Raw genomic sequence first — 17,978 nt, 5'->3', positions numbered from 1 at the left:
TTCCAGCCTGTGCGGCGTCGGCGTTGGCGTCGGCGTCACCCCTCCCCCTCCTCCTCCTCCCCCTCCGCTCCTCCTCCTCCCCCCTCCTCCCCCGCCAAGGTCACGTGACCCCGGGGGGTGACTCCCCTCCCCCCGCCGGTCACGTGACGGCCCGCCCAAGGTCGTGATCCCGTCCCCTCGAGGTCACGTGACCCCCCGGACCTCTGCCCTCCTCCTCCTCCCCCTCCTCCTCCTCCCCTCATTGTCTAGTATGGTCCGGGGGGTCACGTGACCTCGGGGGGAGGGGTAAAGGAGAGGGAGGGGGAGCAGGAGGGGAGGAGGACTAGCAGGCATGATCACGAGGGAGGAGGAGGAATATACCCTTTACTCCTCCTCCTCAAGAGCTGCGCTCCAATTCGGCGTTACAGGAAGTTGTAAACGGCTTTCACTTTTTTTAGTCAGTGTGTTCCATTACCTTATTGGGGAAGGTAATTATGTGGTGACCCAGCAGACTAATTGAGTGGTTTGCCATGCTTTTATGCAGGTACAGCATCATTCTCCTTGCCCTGGTGGACCATGATACCGGTTCCGGTATGTCAACGTAGGAGCGCCAGGGCGGTGCCATGACGCCCATGTCTTCCGGAGGTCGGCACTGGCAGGCATTCTGGAAGGGCCAACGTTCCAGAAGCCCATGATCACCATCAATGGGACCGCCGTGCCACCACTGATCCTCTGCGACCAAGCATTCCCGCTTACGTCCAACCTGTTGAAGCCGTATACGCGGAAGGATGTTACGGACAACTCCACGCAGGCGGGGTTCAACAAGCGGCTGTCAGCTGCACGCAGGATCGTTGAAAATGCCTTCGGTCGAGTTAAGGCACGGTTTCGCCTGCTCCTGAAACGCATGGAGTGCGACGTCAACAACGCCCGCCTGATCGTACGAGCCTGCTGCGTCCTCAACAATATCTGCGAACACTTCAACGATGGCGTTGAGGCCCAGTGGCTCAGGGATGCCCAGCGTGTGGACGGCGTCCACATCCAACCGGTCTGCGCCACGGACATCGAAGCAGACAGCGGACAGAGGACAGAGCCAGATTAACGCATTTCGGGGCCCTGGGCTAAGGACGCTTTAGGGGCCCTAATGATGATGATGATGGCGACGATGATGATGATAATGCGGTCTGGTTAAGGCGATGAACCTGGGAAATACTGCAGTTCTCTTTAGTTTTTAATCAATTGAAAGTAGAGTCTATACTTTTCAGTGTCATCGACACATTCATTACAGCTCGCGTTTGATTATCGTCTAAGGGATAACTTGTTGAGTTTCGATTATCAACAATGATCGCTCTGCCACGTAGACATAGACCGAAGTGCAGAACAAAACCTTTTCCATAAGAAACATATTTTATTCAAACAACCACGCTCGAAATTGAATGAAAGTACAAAAAGGTACCGCAAATATACAAGTATTAACAATATTTACAATGCAGATTTTAGCTATACAATGCGTACATATCGCATATTATACACAATGCAGTGATATCTGTGATTTGTCAGTTTCCCTACGTTGCAAAGGAACGCAAAGGGCCATCATGTTGGACCGTTTTACATGTCTCCGTTCAATAAAATGAAAGAGGGAATAAACAACAGTGTTTGTGACGGTGTCTTAAATACAACAATTGTTAACACAACTAGCAAAAATCTGACTGCGAACTAACTTTACATTCAAAACGGCGTCTTGCGACTCTTCAAGCTTGAAAATTCAGATATCGTCTCGTCGAAATTGGCCAATCTGCAACTGAAACGTAAAGTCCAGTAACTATAAGAGCGTCATTCATAGGCTGTTCGAAGAGTTCCCTTTCTTTTATTTCTGGGAATCCTGAAAATTACTACCATGTGCTGCTTTTTCTTGGGGGCTGATGGTACCTCTACAGGCTTGTCATAGGCAGGGCTTTCAAGCTCATTGTTACGGACAAAACTGTCGCTTCCCTAAAAAGTCGTGTATCGAAAAGGAATTACTCCGCGCCACCTTGACTCAGCTTCTCGCGATGTGGAATTATGTGTGCATCCTTCGGCATAAACAATCGTGCACTTGCCTAGAGGGCCACCATTGTTCGTAAAACTAACGCTCCGAAATAGCCTCAAAATAAAAAGATTTACCATTCCCGTCTGGTTTAAACTAGGGAGCACTCCGGCAAGACCACCGCGGAGGCGGCATGCGGCTTTGTTCCCTTCCCCAGCAGCGTCAAAGGCCGCACTTTCAAAGTGTAAGCGCTGCTCAAATACACGTGTTTTCGCGCACGAGACACGAGCCCGAGTAGGGTGAAGGGGGAGGTGTTTATGACATTTCCCTTCCTGATAAAAAAAAGAAAAGAGGAGCGAAAACCCCAGATCGTGGGGCCCCTCACGTGTTTTCTTCGTTTGCTCGAAGCCGCTTTCAAAAAAAAAAAAGCGGACAAGCACCCTCAGGGGCCGGTCACCCAACCAAAGGGCCGGCTTTGTGCAGGGACAGGGGTGTGCTACGCGAAGTGCGCGTTCCCTCTTCTCGAATGCTGCGGCAAAGCAACATCGCTTTCCAAAATAATTTTAAATTTCGGCTTTTTCTTTTCTACGAGCTGCAACGGGACCCCCAGAGAGTCGGGGGCCCGGGGCTGCAGCCCCCTTAGCCTCTACCTTAATCCGGCCCTGACAGAGGATCAGGAACGCCATTGCTGTCTACCTGCACCAGCGTTCCAGGCTGCAGCACTGAACCCCTGTTGCGTGATGCACAACGGAGGCCCCATGTTACTGGTGGTATGGCACTGGCCTGTCTAAACATCAGTGCTGTCTACATTTCTGCAAGACAACTGAGGTGCACCCTCGGGTGCACTTGAGTCGTCTTGCACAGATGCAGACAGCACAGATGTTTAGACAGGCCAGTGCTGTACCATCAGTAACATGTAGCCTTGTACCGACCAAAAAAAGCCCTTTTGAGGGCCAAACAAATAGGCTTTTGGAGCGTGCTATACTTAGAGACCATGCCCTCCCGTGTCCCGAGTAAATGCTTCATGGGAACCATGAAATGTGGCTTTTATACTTTAAAACAAATTTTGTTGATTGAATTATTCCAGTTTATATCTGAACTTCTTTACGAAAAATATAAAAAGCTTTGTAATACTTGGCAGATTTTTAGTCACAAGTACATATCAATATGTGAAATAAGTATGCAATGATTATGATTATCTATTGGATATCATTGAATCATTGGATAATATCAAATGATTTAGATAAGAAATAACCTAAATCATTGGATATTTTTCTTATATTTGGTGGCAGGTTAATGACCCTATAGATGCTATATCTCTAGCGTGTAATTATTGCCCTCCACTTAACCAAGTGTCGCAAAAAGCTTCAGAGGCAGAAATCTGCACTCTTAACTGTTACCACAGCTCTGAAATACTTCATATTTTGATACCATATTTCTTGATTCTAAGCACCCCCTTTTTTTACACCTGCAATGTTTAAAGAGGGGGGGGGGGTGCTTAGAATTGCGAAAATACGGTAGTTACTTTGAGAGAAAGTCATCCGTGAAATTTTTCTTTAACAATATCTGCACAAATCGCACTAGACTTTGTTGCTACGAGTGATCCCAACCAATTGAGTGCTGACCAAGCTCCTGTGCTCCCTCAAGACACTTGCATGGCATTGAATTGAATCCAATGGCTCGTGTCTGCTGCAACCTTGTCATAAGGGTGAAATGGAGCATCATGCCTTGCATTAAATGCTGAGGTAGAGATTATTTCATAGTCAGCAGTTTCCTTCGCCTTGCAGAATTTAATAATTATATGAAGGTCTATTGCTACAGAAAATACTGATATGGGCCTCCAGCGCTAAAGTTGCACAATAAAGGCTGCACTGCACTGCAGCAATTTAGGAATTGCTCCAGTAGTGCAACAAAATCCAGAGACGTCTTTAGCTGGCATGCAACAAAAACGGCGTGACCTGATGCTTTCACAGTATTGGGAGCACAGTGGCTTTAAAGCAGGCAACAACAGTGCAAAAATGTCACGGGTGACTTATACCTAATAAAGTACAGGCGGTGGTGGGTTTCAGTCAGACAGAAGAAAATTGCTTGGACCACCTAGTTAGTACTTTCTTCACTTGAGATGACTGAAATGAGCGGGTGTATCTCAAAAGGTCCCATTCGCATTTGAGCCTTGCACATTTCGTCCCTTTCTCATTTGGTCCTTCTCGTTTGAACCTTCTCATAAGATCTTAATCGTGTTTTTCGCAACTGGGTCCATTCTCATTTTGCCCGTTATCTGAAAACGTCCCATTCGCATTTTGACCGTGCGAATTTCGTCCCATTCTCATTTGGTCCGCCTTGTTTGAACCTTCTCATAAGATCCAAATTGTATTCCTCGCAACTGGACCCATTCTCATTTCGCCCGTTCGCGCTGCGACCGAATGGCACTATACTCCGCGACAACTTTTCTTGGCAATGCAGTGGAAGGTAGAGGCCCGCGTCCCCTCTCCCATTTTGAGTGTGCGCGGGCTCTCCTCCTCTCCCCGGAAATGGGGGAGGAGGAGAGCCTGCGTACACTCAAAATGGGAGAGGGGACGCGGGCCTGTGCCTTCCACTGCATTGCCAAGAAAAGTTGTCGCGGAGTATAGTTCGGCATGATTCTAACGTCGTTATGCCTCCGCGGCTTTGTTGATAAGCCTTACCTTGCTTGGGCCCCCAACATACCATCAGATATATCTCATATGTAGAGGTACACACTGAGAATCGTACAATGACGCCTGCTTCCCTTCCTCTAAGCAAACAAAGAAAGAAAAAAGCGATGAACATTTAATTTGGAAATTTCGTTTGATTAGAAATAGCGTGCATAATAGCAGTGGTTCTCAATCATTGATGTTTCGCAGACCCCTTGTAGAAAGGCGGAGATGATGGAGGGCCCCGTTGGGGGTGAGGGGAATAGAAAGGTATAGGTTATCATCATAATGGTTTAATAAATGAATATAACTAACTGCTAGTGTGAAATAGACTTGTCTCATTAACATACACACGAAAGTGCTCACCCGAAAATTGGAACATTTCTTCTCAACGTGAAGAAAGACAACGAATATTGCCGTGCTTGACTGATAAGGCAGGGTTTCGCGGACTCCTAGGATGCCTTCGCAGACCCCCTTTTGAGAACCACTGCATTATAGAAGTGGTGGCATTGTCCCAAGTCGAGAGACCTCAAACAACGTGACATTTCGGAATGTGATCTGGCTGCGATAAATAGTTGGTCTGTTTTATTGACAGCTAGTAGCTTTTCACGACGACCTCGACGCACTGCTAAAATCCTTAGCAAAGAGAGTATGCCTGTAGCGTGGCACACACACACACACACCCACGAATAAAATATATCAATGTATTTATTAATATTACCCAAAAAGAAAACGATTTTGGTATGGAAAGAGTCAAGTGCGACGGGTCAAAGCGAGATATTTTTGAGAATGTCTGTTTTGAAAAGGGCCAGGTGAGAAGGGCGAAACGAGAAAGGACTCAAATGATAACCACCCGAAATGAGCCTGCACAGAATGGCCGTTTACTTGGAGGCTTTATTAAGGAACGCCATCATGGCACCCGCAAGGTCTTGTTGTGACTTCGCCATTTCCCTCTGTGTCTTCACAGCATCCTGCTGTACCTTTAATGCTTCTCGCTGGACAGCCAGCTCCTGCTCCCTCAGCTCAAACTCCCTGTTGCGTGCCGCTTCATAGCTTGCCAGCAGTTGTGCTTGGCGGTCCATGATGACTTGAACCGCAGCAGTGCTGGGGCTCTGCCTCTTCCTCTTTGGCCCTCTCGGCTGGGTCTCGTCCGTCGCCGCCACAGATGCTCCCGCTACTTCTTCTCGAAGCCATAGCAGAGTCGAAGCCAGCACTGGTGCTGGCATCTGGGCTTTCATTTTCAACATCTGCAGCACGCTCCCAGTGAACGTCTTCCTCGGGGGGGCTGCCTTGCGTCTCCGAAAGGAGCTGTGAAGAATTTTGCAAGACGAGCTTTGCACATAGAAGAACATGAACTTGCAAGTGGCCAAGTATTGCCCGCAGCCACCATGCAAGGTGTTTCTTGAGACGAGAGTCAAATTGTATCTGAAAAGCATGCAGCGCACACAAAAGGCCACTTCCAGAAAAAACAATTTTGGTGTAATAATTTCATTATTTACATTCGAGTAACGACTTTTGAATTTGTAAATTTAATAGTATGCTTTTAAAAAGAAACTTTATCAGCATCATCGGAAATCACTTAATTCATTTTAGAAATGTATAAAGCACATACAGGGCTTTATGGTGTCCAGAACAAAAAGCTAGATTTTGATGAGTTTCTAGGTTTCGGTTTTATGTCTGAGCACTTCTTTGTGCCAGCGGTTCTGCCTTCCGGCGAGAGGACAGTTGAATTCTCACGCTGTTGCACAGGAACTAATGCAGACAATAGCAGATACCCGCACAACCATGCGACATAAAGTGTGATAGTTGAAGAGCAGTTAAATACGTCGAGAGGCTGGCACCCCTCGGTAGAGCCGCTCTCAAAAGAAGCATGCGCCATTCAGACAAAAGCAGATACCAGCACAACCATGCGACATAAAGTGTGATAGTTGAAGAGCAGTTAAATACGTCGAGAGGCTGGCACCCCTCGGTGGAGCCGCTCTCAAAAAAAGCATGCGCCATTCAGAAAACAGTAGTTCGTTAAGCCGTGACGTCCATGACATCAGGAAAGCAGTGAAAGCGATAAGCTGGTAGAGCGATACAAACCCTTTGAGGTGCATTTGTTGCCGAGTTCTTAAGAGTCTCATTGACTAAAACTCCATTTCTTTGCTAGCTGCGCACTGGTATATACACAAAGTAGAGTCACAGTCTTTGCATTCCCCCAGTCTGCAAAGGCTTTCAGAAAGGCTTCACAGCTCTGCCACCATTTTAAATTATTGTGTCAATAACTGACACCAACACCAGCATCAACAGCAATACACGTGAGACGGCTGACGTGCATGAGACATTTCTGTCAAGACGCAGCTGCGTGAATAACCTCTGGCGAAGTCCAATCAAGGAGCATTTAGCATGAATGGAAGACCAATGATATCAGATACCACAGCAACCTAATTATTGAAACACTTTCTTTCTAAATACATGAGCAATATATCCTTTGTTGGCTAGTTTTCTGCTTACATACAAAAACATGCCACCTCGCTTCAGAGTACAGCGGAACTACTGCTTGGACTTCACCTGACTACACGCCTGGATTTCTTGAAGCCCTCTACAGAGCTAAATATCCATAGGGCACAGTACAGGCAACTGTCATCCAGAGGTCATTGAGCATGTCAGTTTGCTGTTGGTGAGCGTGTGTATGTCAAGAACTTCCACCCCGGAGACCGTTGGCTGAAAAGATTCATCCTGTCTCCTGCAGCGCCTTTGTCCTACCAATTGTGAATGAAAACGTCTGGTGGTATATTCAATTGGCGACAGCACCTAGACCACCTGAGGCCATGCGAGTCTACTGTTCCTGGCATGGAAGACATCAATCTGGTGCTTCCGTGCTTTAGAGTGTCCGATCGAGTGTCGGTGCGGGCACGTGAAACAGAGATTGTGGACCAAGTGCCGGAGCTGGGTAGTGAGCCAGAAACAGTAGAAAGAGACGTGGGGGTCAGTGCTCCTGGCCGGGAATTGCAGGCAACACCGGCCTGAGCGACGGTACCCAGAGAGAATTCGGGGCACTCCGAACTGGTGCGACGATTTTGTAATGTACTTTAATCTAGTGTAGAGGAGTGTGTTGCATGTGGTGTTAAATTTTCCCGCTAAATTTGGCAGGAGATTTTCCCAAATAGGGTGGAGTCAGGTGCGACGTCACAAGGGTAAAATTTTCCCACTAAATGTTGCGGGAAATTTTTCCGCTATATCTAGCGGGAACATTTCCCGCCAAATGTAGCATGAAAATGTTACCCTCGTGATGTCAGATGTGACGTCATGTGTGACGTTATTATAGGAAACGTCCCACAATGTAACGTGCGGTTACGCTGATGGCGACAGCGACGCCGCTCAACCCGGAAGCAGGCGCCCAAGAGCTGCGCTCTAAAACAATGTATTATTAATGCCTGGCTCGACTGGCTTGTTTTGCCCACACACCAGACGAGAAGTGCACACGACGCACCACTGCTGCAGCGTGACGTAAAAGAGTTGGTGTATACAAAGCGCCCACCCACTATATCCATCTAGGGCTCGCACAATGGTACGGTTCACCAAGAAATGCACACAGGCTCCCTATAAGGACACAACACATACAAAGCATGTACACAAGAAAGAGCCACGATTAAAAACTGAAAGATGCATTCCCCCGAAACTGCAGGTGTGGCTCTCTCCGAGCAGTCGCTCTCCTCCACCAGGCTGCTGTCATTCACAGGCAGCGACCCCAGGATCCGATGCACTTCCCAGTAAAAAGGCCAGGTGATACCACCAGACCCAGAGATGGTGCAGGTCCTCTGGTGTTTTCTAGGGAATTAAATTACAGTGAGTGGCAGGTTTCCGGTGAAAATTTTCAACATATGTGAAATTACCCGTATAGCTGAAATAAGCGTAAAAACAATCTCGGAATGGTGATGTGCACATATTATGCTAGTTGTTTTATTCCACTTACAGATGAGGCTGATGATATGAAACATGGTGCTGCCACATCACGCAGCACTGCGCATTTGAAGTCCGATGGAGTTGCAATAATTGATGACGTGATCACGCTATCATCATCAATTTTTTTTCTTGATTTATTTTGATACACAGTTGCGCGCTATAAATGTGTTTTTTTATACATTTAAATGACTTTGAGAATACAAACTCATCGTGAAATTATCGCGTCCCTGATTAGCTGCTGCCAATTCAAAAAGTTGCTCGCTTGTTTCGAGCCGAACAACCGGACCCGATCCCAGCAATTTGTGTCGATCTAGGGAAAACCCCGCTAGCAACCCCGAAATTTCTGAGAAAGTTGCCCCGTCTGAAGCGGGCCTCACGAAACGCAGCCGGAAAGTCAGCCTACATACGGGACTTCCCACTATTTTGAGGTACGCAATGCAGTTGTCGCGGGTAGGCAGGCATCGCCCTGGTCGCCGCTCCTGCCACTTGTATTGCGTGCGTCCTTCCCACTGCTAGAGCCTGAGAACGGCAGGACGCTTCTTCGAATGCCCTGGCTTCAACACGCCCTCGCTGCCCTTCGCCGCGCCTTGGCTGGGTTTGCGTGCCCGGGGACCCCAGACTCACGAGAAGCCAAAACGCTATCGAATGTACCGAGCGCGCGCGGGAGGCAGTCTGGCAGAACAAGGCTCCTCTCTGTTTATTATCAGTCACTACAGCAGGCTACATTCAACTTACCGGTACGTGTTCGACAGGTTCTCGATCTTTTGATGCATTTGGTCGACGGTCTTCTTGAAGCCCGCCTCGGCCAGTTTCGCCTCCATGTCGGCGTACACACTGAAGTTCCTCTTGGCTCTTCGGAGGTCTCCCCGATTGCCAACAACACCCAGATTTCGTGCACGTCCCACTGGACGCGAGGCTGCCCCTTCTTGCTCGCGCTTGCCTCCGCGCCGGCGGACATCGTTCACGTCAAAGTTATTACGGAATGCGAAATATATATACAAAAAATACACGAGATTGAATATATATATACAGCACAGAAAATAACACGCTATTAAATGATGAAATAAAAGTAAAAGAAGAAGAGAGATAAGTATAAGAGAAGATTAATAACAGCGATGAACGAGAGTGAGCAGCGAACGAGCAGGCGAACGAGCGGACAAGGAACCAAACGGACAACGGATTAGGCATCCTGAATTAATAAGCCAGAACGCGAGTATATTAAACACTTCAAGTGTAAAATATGCACAAAACTTTTGTCTCATAGTTATTTGTTTAAAAAAAAAGAAAGGTGGAGCTTGTTTTTAGAAATAATTAAACGTTTTATTTCAAATAATATATCAGGTGATGTTTATTACGATTGCGGTCGCAAAGTTGGCAAAGTGCATGGCAAAGTCGGGCATCTCTATTTTTCTTGTGTTGTCTGCTGGGACAACAAAATATAACAGAAAACCGGGATAGAGAGTTGCGAACACTAATTTTAAATATGTCAGGCTTATGACGAAAACTAAATGTTTGTGGCTAAACGTCGGGCAAAAAGTATTAGCCAATGTAAGGTCGTTGAAAGCCAATCCGTATTCCGAGCCTCCTGAGCTAGCGCGCAGCTGACCCAGCCGACCCAGCTGACAGCTTCTTGCTATCGATTGTTTCGGTGATTTCGCTCATGCTTGCTTGCTGTGGCTGTCCTTCACGTTCGAGCTGATGTTCACTTCTACGTTTGCGAGGGATCCTGAATGCCGTATTGTGCTTCCGCCGTTGCTATCGGGGCGGTATGGGTCGATCTTGGTTCGAGCGTCTCCGGCTCTTGAGAAGGCAGTTATCGACGTAGACGCATTTCGCTAGCTTCGCCGCGGTATGACTTCTATCGAACAGGTGAGTACTGTTGCTACAGAAACTAGTGGCTCACACGACGTCCAAGCATACTCAGCAAATGAACGCTGGTTTGAAGACTGACTGCCGTACCTACCAACGTACTACGTCTACAAGCGGCCGTTTGGGTGATGCCGGCGACGTCATTGGGTACCTTGTGAATGTGTGTCCGCCCTACGTACAGTGCTTGGTTGGCCAAGTGACTAGTGTGCACCTAACCATCCCAGTGAAAAAGTGAGTCGGCGCTGCAAAGCCATACTCCACTGTGACTGAACAGCCATACTCCAGGACAGAACCGTCGCCAAGTTGCTCGTCGTGGGGCACTCCACTGCCAAGTGATCGCATCCGACCTCGGACGCGACAGGCCGAAGATCGTGAGCGCTGCCGAGACCATGGACTGAACGGTTAAATACACACGGGATAACCAAACTGCCCCAGGATTCCCGCAGGTCATTGAGACATCATGTTCCAGCGCGGCTACCAGAACCTGGGTGGTAAATACTTAAAAAAAAAGCCTATTGCAATTAAATACAATTTATTAAGAAACATCGATGTTTAGGTTATTAGAATAGATATCATTACATGGTTATTCTAGCTCTTAGAAAATTCAGGCAATCTTTTTGAAACTCACAAATTTACAAACATTCTTGAAAACACATCACTTGTCTTCCTATTACTGAATGACACCCAAAACTGACTGATACAGCTGCTGCCAACATTGTAAAGTTATTCTTGAACAGGCTTTGATGTGACTAAAACTAGACTGATCGTCTTCCGAATTGTAATAATGAGGTGACAATGGTTAAATAACTGTTTATAAATACGAGATGAGAGTGACAGCTGCTATAAGTTTAAATACTATGTTCAGAAGCAATAGAAGGTTCTCCACTCGGTGAAGTTTCAAAGAAATGTTTAACACTAGCTCCGTGGAAAATGTTGCGTGGTGAAATTTTGACTGCTCTGCTTCCTATTGAATCTCCAATTTTGAGAATTATGTCTAAGGTGCAAGATATTTTATGCCTAGAGGACTGATGCATCTGTTGCAATGTTTCTATTCAACTACAGTGATTCTTCTGGCTCTCCTAGACCACTGCTACCAGATCCAGTATCTCAACATTGGGATGCTGAGGCAGTGTCATGACCACGTTTTGGAGATTGGCACTGGCTAGCATTCAGGAAGCAGTGACACTCGAGGCACATATGGCCACAATCAACGCGACCACCGTGTCCCCACGGATCCTGTGTAACCACATGTTCCTGCTGACATCCAACATACTCAAACCTTACCCAGCCCAGGACATCATCTTGCAGGGAACTGCACGTCGATCAGTCACTTCCGTGCGTGTGACAACCCTCCCAGATTTCTCGGCATCACTCCCAACTTCTTGTAGTGACGGATAAATTCCAGCCTACTACTGGCTTAGAGAATTAGAGTGGACACAGGGACCATGGTTTCACATACTCCATGTGCGAGTGAAGCGTAAGCTATGAACATGAGCATGTTGCCCTGAACGATGCTCCCACTACATGAACGTGCATGCTTGGTAGCAGCATTGAAAGCCTGGATCTTGCACTTAAAGTGAAACGGAATCTAGCATCGTGAGTGTTGTGTGTGTGCGTCTGGCAACATCGGCGAGCCAGCAGAAATCAAGCCAAGGCGAGTCAAGCTGATTTTACTGAAAAGTTTGCCATTCCGGGGACTCGTCATAAACCACGTGCCTCTTGTCTAACTCCTCTTTCCTGCACGGCCTAGTCAGCTGCCTGAATAAAGCTTTGGGCGTCGACGAGAATGAAGGACCTCAGACTCTGAGGCACGCAACCACACTTTTTGGAGGAACGACAGCTTCGTGGCAACTTGGGTACGACAAGAGCACATGGCGGAAAAGGATGAGCCTAACATTGTCATCATGAGGTGGCTGGGACATCTTGAAGAGTTCGACACGGACAGGGTTGAAGCGTGGCCCCTGTACAAGGAGCGACTAAGCTTTTTCTTCACCGCGCACAACATTGTCGAGGGGTCCCCAAAACGCGCAGTCCTGTGTAGTGTTTGTGGACCGACAATCTACACTGTCGTATGCTCATCGTGAGTGCTGGTAGACTCCCTATGCAGACATTGTGTCGGAGCTCACCGCCCACTTCACACCGTGACTTTAGTGGTTTGCATTTCATAAGCGCAGCCAGCAGTCTGGAGAAACTATCGCAAATTTCGTCACCGCCCTGTGCCGCTTTTCTGAACACTGCAACTTTGGTGAGACCTTGTCTGACATGCTATGGGACCGTCTGGTGTGGGTGTCCGGGACAAAGGGGTGCAGCGTCGTCCCCCTGGCAAACCAACGTTGGAGTTCAAAAAGGCCTTTATAGACTACAAATCCTTCGCCTCCATGGGATTTGCAGCAACAAAATTGATTTCGGTCAACAGCTTAAAGGGGCACTCAAGTGGATTCTGAGATCGTCTGCTTAATCGCATAACTTAATCTGCTAGCTTTAATCATCCTAAAAAAACTCGAAATTATATTCAAGGGCACCTGATTTTCTTATTAAAAATATAATCAAAGATTCTGGCACGCCACCCTTTCTCCCTTTCTGTGCCGTGGCGCAGAACACCGGGGGGGGGGGGGGGGGCGGGGTGCCACCGGACGAGAAGGCAGCAGGGGAGGGTACGCGACAGCCAATCACGAGTGATGGCTTATTGGCGGACTGATTTTTCGAAGGTACACGTATTCGAAAATTCAGTCTGCCGGGAAACCATCACCTGTAATTGGCTGTCACGTGCCCTCCCCTGCGGCCTTCCCATCCGGTGGCCCCCTCTGGTGTTCTGCGTCACGGCGCAGAAAGGAGGGCGTTCCACGATCTTTGATTGGATTTTTAATAGGGAAATTGGCCGCCCTTGTATGTAATTTCAGTGAAACGACAGTGAGTGCGCAGGCGAGCTGGTGGAAGCTGATGATGATGTAGAATACCCGAAACTTGAAAGCTAGCAAAACCACAAATCCTCTACGATCAAAATGGCCGACCGGTGGTTTCACTCGCGGGAGCGGGTGGGCAATACAGCAAAAACATTACAAGGGAAATTCATGAGACTTATGCAATTGTCACGTTTCTGAAATGACGGTGAAGGCGAGTGACGAAGAAGGGGGCAAGCTCGAGCAAAGGGGAAAGGATAAGCTCGAGCAAAAGGGAAAGGAGAAGCTCGCGGAGGAGATTCGACGACTGAACCTGAAGGGCGGCAGCTGAGACGCGAACGCTCCCGGCAGCCCAGGCTTCGCTCCTGGTGAACCCTGGCTCCGCTCCAGGTCTTCTCGCCGCCATCGAGCCGAAGCGTCGTCGTGCCTGCTGCTCGCACCAGAAGCCCGGAGCATTGGCCTTCGAGCTCGAAGGCGGACGCGAAGGGGTGGCCTCGCAACCCTCCCGTCAACCCAGGCCGCGTACCTGGTCGGTCAAGCGACACCATCGAACCGGTGCTGGAAGGCCGAGAGCTCCTAGCAAGTTTGGACCCACACCGGTAACATCGAAGAACAAGGCCTGGTTCCGTCCCAAGCAAGATCGACGCTCGAAACTGCGAGTGTTCTCAGCTCGCGACCGAGACTGACTGTATTGACTGTAGCTATTTAACCACTCTATTTTTGTTCTTTCGCTTCCGCTTATAATTTTGTTTTCTGTTCTGCTTTTTTTTGTGCTTGCGAGTAAATTAAATTTTTGTTCGTCTACTTATGTGTCGTTTTGTCTTTCGACATGCCCTCGTCCCCTCGGAAGAACATGACAATTGGCGAGCCTGCCAGGATAATGGCCCATTCTGACGTCTTGTTCTTCTGAGAGGTAGAGGAGCGTCGGAAGGCGAAAGGCATCCAGGGTCATGGAGGTAGAGAGATTAACGGCTGTCGAAAAGGAACTGGGCTATGCTGGGCCAGAGTTGAAGAAATCTGTAGACGACGAAAGAGCATGGATGAGAAAAGATGACACACTCAATAGGGTAACGAAACTCGGGCAGTCCTTGGAAATGGACGAGGTGTCACTGAAGAAGTGGCTAGAAGGTCACCTTTCGTTCGTAAAGCAAGAGTGGGAGCTGGAATGTGAAGAATGGGAAATGCTATGGCAAGAGACGGAGAATGGAGGTGACGGAGATTCCTCAGAAATGCAGAAATGTAAAAGAGAGACGGCCGTACGACTGTCGCGTCTTCAGGCAGAATCTCGTAGCCTGAAAGAGATGATCGGGCTTTTGGACGCCACAGTGACTTCAGCTCAAGAAGCGATGTGCGCATCAGCTGAAAAGCGATACGCGGATGAGAAACTTGAGGGTGACTCGGTAACACTCACCCGTACCCTTAGTGCAGACACAGAGGCGCCTGACAGGGAAATGAGATTATTCGGGGAGGCTTGCAAACCTTACGGTGGTTTAAGCTGCACCCTAGAAACGGTGAAAAATGAGATGCCCAGCGGGGTGGACGTAGCCAATGAATTGTTGCTGGGGGTTCTAGTCGGTGATGCTTCGGAATCCTGACAACGAGATAGCGGCGTAAAGTCCGCATCAAAGGAGTCTCTGACTGAATCTCGTCGAACGAAACGCAGCGTTGTTCCTGCGGGAGCACCACAAAGTCAAATGTCTTACGTAGTGCAGATCAGAGGAGAGCGGAGAGAGCGCTTCAAGGTACGCAAGCTTCGTCGCCGAACAGGAATCACTGGGCTGAGACAGGACGCATGCCAGATAAGCAGGCGTCAGAGACGAGTGGTCCAAAAGGTGCGGAAGCAAGTCCGGATACAAAAACAACCCGGAAGCACTAAATGCTCAGACGTTGAGTCCGACCCTGCTGAGGCCAGCCTAGTAAAGATTGAGTGTGACGCCAAAACGCGGTTAGGTCCTGCGCCGAGCTGGTCAGCTCGAAGGCCCAGGTTGGGCGGTTAGCTAATTTAGATTTAGAATGCCAATTTAATACTGACATTTCGGCAGGACACTGTACACAGCATGTCTGTAGCGTTTGCTGCGAGTCATAAGCTGCGTCGTTTTTGTTTGTTTTTCGTCTTTCGATTTCGCACTTTTGTCATGGCGGTTTCAGATTCTTTATAAACTTTCACTTGGTAGGTGAGTCCTACGTGGACTTTGAACTCTAACCAAACTTCGGGGTTTCGAACTTTCGTGATGATCGCTTCGCTACTTTCAGGCCAGTTATTTGGAATCAAGATGGTGATTTTCCGTTTTCTTGTCTTCTTCGACTAAACGTCCAGTAACAGCTTACGGTAAAAATTAAAGTTTCCTTTAAACAATTCTTCAACTAGGGAAGATATCACCGGATCGCAAACTCGTTGCGAGGATTCAAGTGGTTTTTGTAGGGTAGGACGTTCCGAGTCCAGACCGACCTTCAGCCTTTGGAATTCTTGAACAAAGCCAAGCACACCAACAGTCGAGTGATGAGATGGAGTATGATGCTACAAGATCAAAGTTTTCAAGTAGAATATATTAAGGGTAGAGACAACGTGGGGGCTGACTTTGTGAGTCGCGTGTGAGGAGTCGTGACTAGCTCATATAATGCACCAGGAAGCTTTGAGTTCATTTGGAACAAAGTTAAAGGAAAGTTACAGAAAGGTTTCCAGAGTGTTACAAACACTGTAAGACTGGTGCGATTATCATGTCTCATTTTGCTTTTTATGTGTACGTTGATGCTTTTATGCGTGTGTGTGTGGTGAGCGTTGTGAGGAAGACAAGCGACGTCAACGACGTGACGCACATCTGATCAGAACTTTGACCGCTATTCGCCTCAGGAAGTGAGGCTCTTGAAGAAGGGGGGAGTGTCACGTTTCTGAAGTGACGGTGAAGGCGAAAGACGAAGAGGGGGCAAGCTCGAGCAAAGGGGAAAGGATAAGCTCGTGCAAAAGGGAAAGGAGAAGCTCGCGGAGGACATTCGACGACTAAACCTGAAGGGCGGCAGCTGAGACGCGAACGCTCCCGGCAGCCCAGGCTTCGCTCCTGGTGAACCCTGGCTCCGCTCCAGGTGTTCTCGCCGCCATCGAGCCGAAGCGTCGTCGCGCCTGCTGCTCGCACCAGAAGCCCGGAGCATTGGACTTCGAGCTCGAAGGCGGACGCGAAGGGGTGGCCTCGCAACCCTCCCGTCAACCCAGGCCGCGTACCTGGTCGGTCAAGCGACACCATCGAACCGGTGCTGGAAGGCCGAGAGCTCCTAGCAAGTTTGGATCCACACCGGTAACATCGAAGAACAAGGCCAGGGGGGCTATGTTGCGCTTTTTGCGCTCCCAGGAGACTAGGGAGAGGGAAGTGACGTCAACGACACAGCAAACGCAGATTGGGTGTTGATTTCGTTTTCTTCTGTGAACATCCAATCTGCATTTGCTGTGTCGTTGACGTCACTTCCCTCTTCCAAGTCTCCTGGGAGTGCAAAAAGCGCAACATAGCACCCCTGGTTCCGTCCCAAGCAAGATCGACGCTCGAAACTGTGAGTGTTCTCAGCTCGCGACCGAGACTGACTGTGTTGACTGTAGCCATTTAACCACTCTATTTTTGTTCTTTCGCTTCCGCTTATAATTTTGTTTTCCGTTCTGCTTTTTTTTTGTGCTTGCGAGTAAATTAAATTTTTGTTCGTCTACTTATGTGTCGTTTTGTTTTTCGACATGCCCTCGTCCCCTCGGAAGAACATGACAGCAATAAAGGAGAAGGGTACAGATAAGGTCATAAGCGAACCTTCCGTGACTCTGTCAGAGGGACTCGTCAAGCCGCTTACTGCAGCTTTTTTTCTTGGGCCCCACCATCATAAAGGATGGAAATAAAAATTATTATTATTATTATTATTACTATTATTATTATTATTATGAAGAGCGTTTATTCTTAGATATAGAGTGGGCACGTGGAAAGTGACGTGGGGGGTTTTAAAGTGTATATAAGACTATGTTTTTCATAAATAAAACTTCAGTTGCGAGTGCCCCTTGTGTCGTCGTTTCCTTACCTTGTCCTAGTCTTTCAGCGCTTGTCTTTTTCCAGCAATTGTCATTCAGATCAGTGGGGCGGCCATTCTGATGTCGATACCGATAAGAGTTTTGTTTCGTATCTCTTGCTTGGAATTCGTGTGAAACGTTATGATTATCGTTTCTTTAAAAACAAAAAAGAAGTTAATTATATTTTGTTTTAAACGTTGATAATGAATGAAAATTAAGCATTTAATTCATCTGCCTCACTTTTTTTTTAAGAAAAAGTAATCTGATATCAGTTTTTGTTTCGTTTTGGTTTCAATTGTCTCCCGTGACTCGCACCTCAACTGAGTTTGTTAGGCCTATTACCGCGTAATTTCGGAAAACTTAGTTGAGCTCATTGACAGTTGGAGGATGCCAACGATCGTTGGCTTAATGACAGTTGAAAGCGCTAGCGTTACCCCCGTTTCACCTTAGGTCCGGGAGAAGCGGATGCTACGAGCCATCGGAGCCAATCCAAGGCCGTATGAGTGTCACGTGACCTTGGAGAGCGGGCACAGCGACGAGCGGAAAGCGTG

At 48.0% G+C, this 17,978-nt stretch overlaps 1 protein-coding gene across 1 annotated transcript; it reads left to right on the top strand.

Annotated features, from left to right (window-relative positions):
- Positions 1-555: 555 nt before the first annotated feature.
- Positions 556-1,078, top strand: LOC120841527 (protein ALP1-like). Its single transcript, XM_040212446.1, has 2 exons — positions 556-570; positions 665-1,078. The coding sequence occupies exons 1-2, from the start codon at positions 556-558 to the stop codon at positions 1,076-1,078; spliced, it is 429 nt and encodes a 142-aa protein (XP_040068380.1).
- The last annotated feature ends 16,900 nt before the right edge of the window (positions 1,079-17,978 follow it).

The sequence above is a fragment of the Ixodes scapularis genome, unplaced genomic scaffold (assembly GCF_016920785.2).
Source record: "Ixodes scapularis isolate PalLabHiFi unplaced genomic scaffold, ASM1692078v2 PGA_scaffold3__209_contigs__length_174095766, whole genome shotgun sequence".
NCBI lineage: Eukaryota > Metazoa > Arthropoda > Arachnida > Ixodida > Ixodidae > Ixodes > Ixodes scapularis.
Note: the sequence above shows the minus strand (reverse complement) of the source record. Positions and strands in the feature narration are given on the sequence as shown.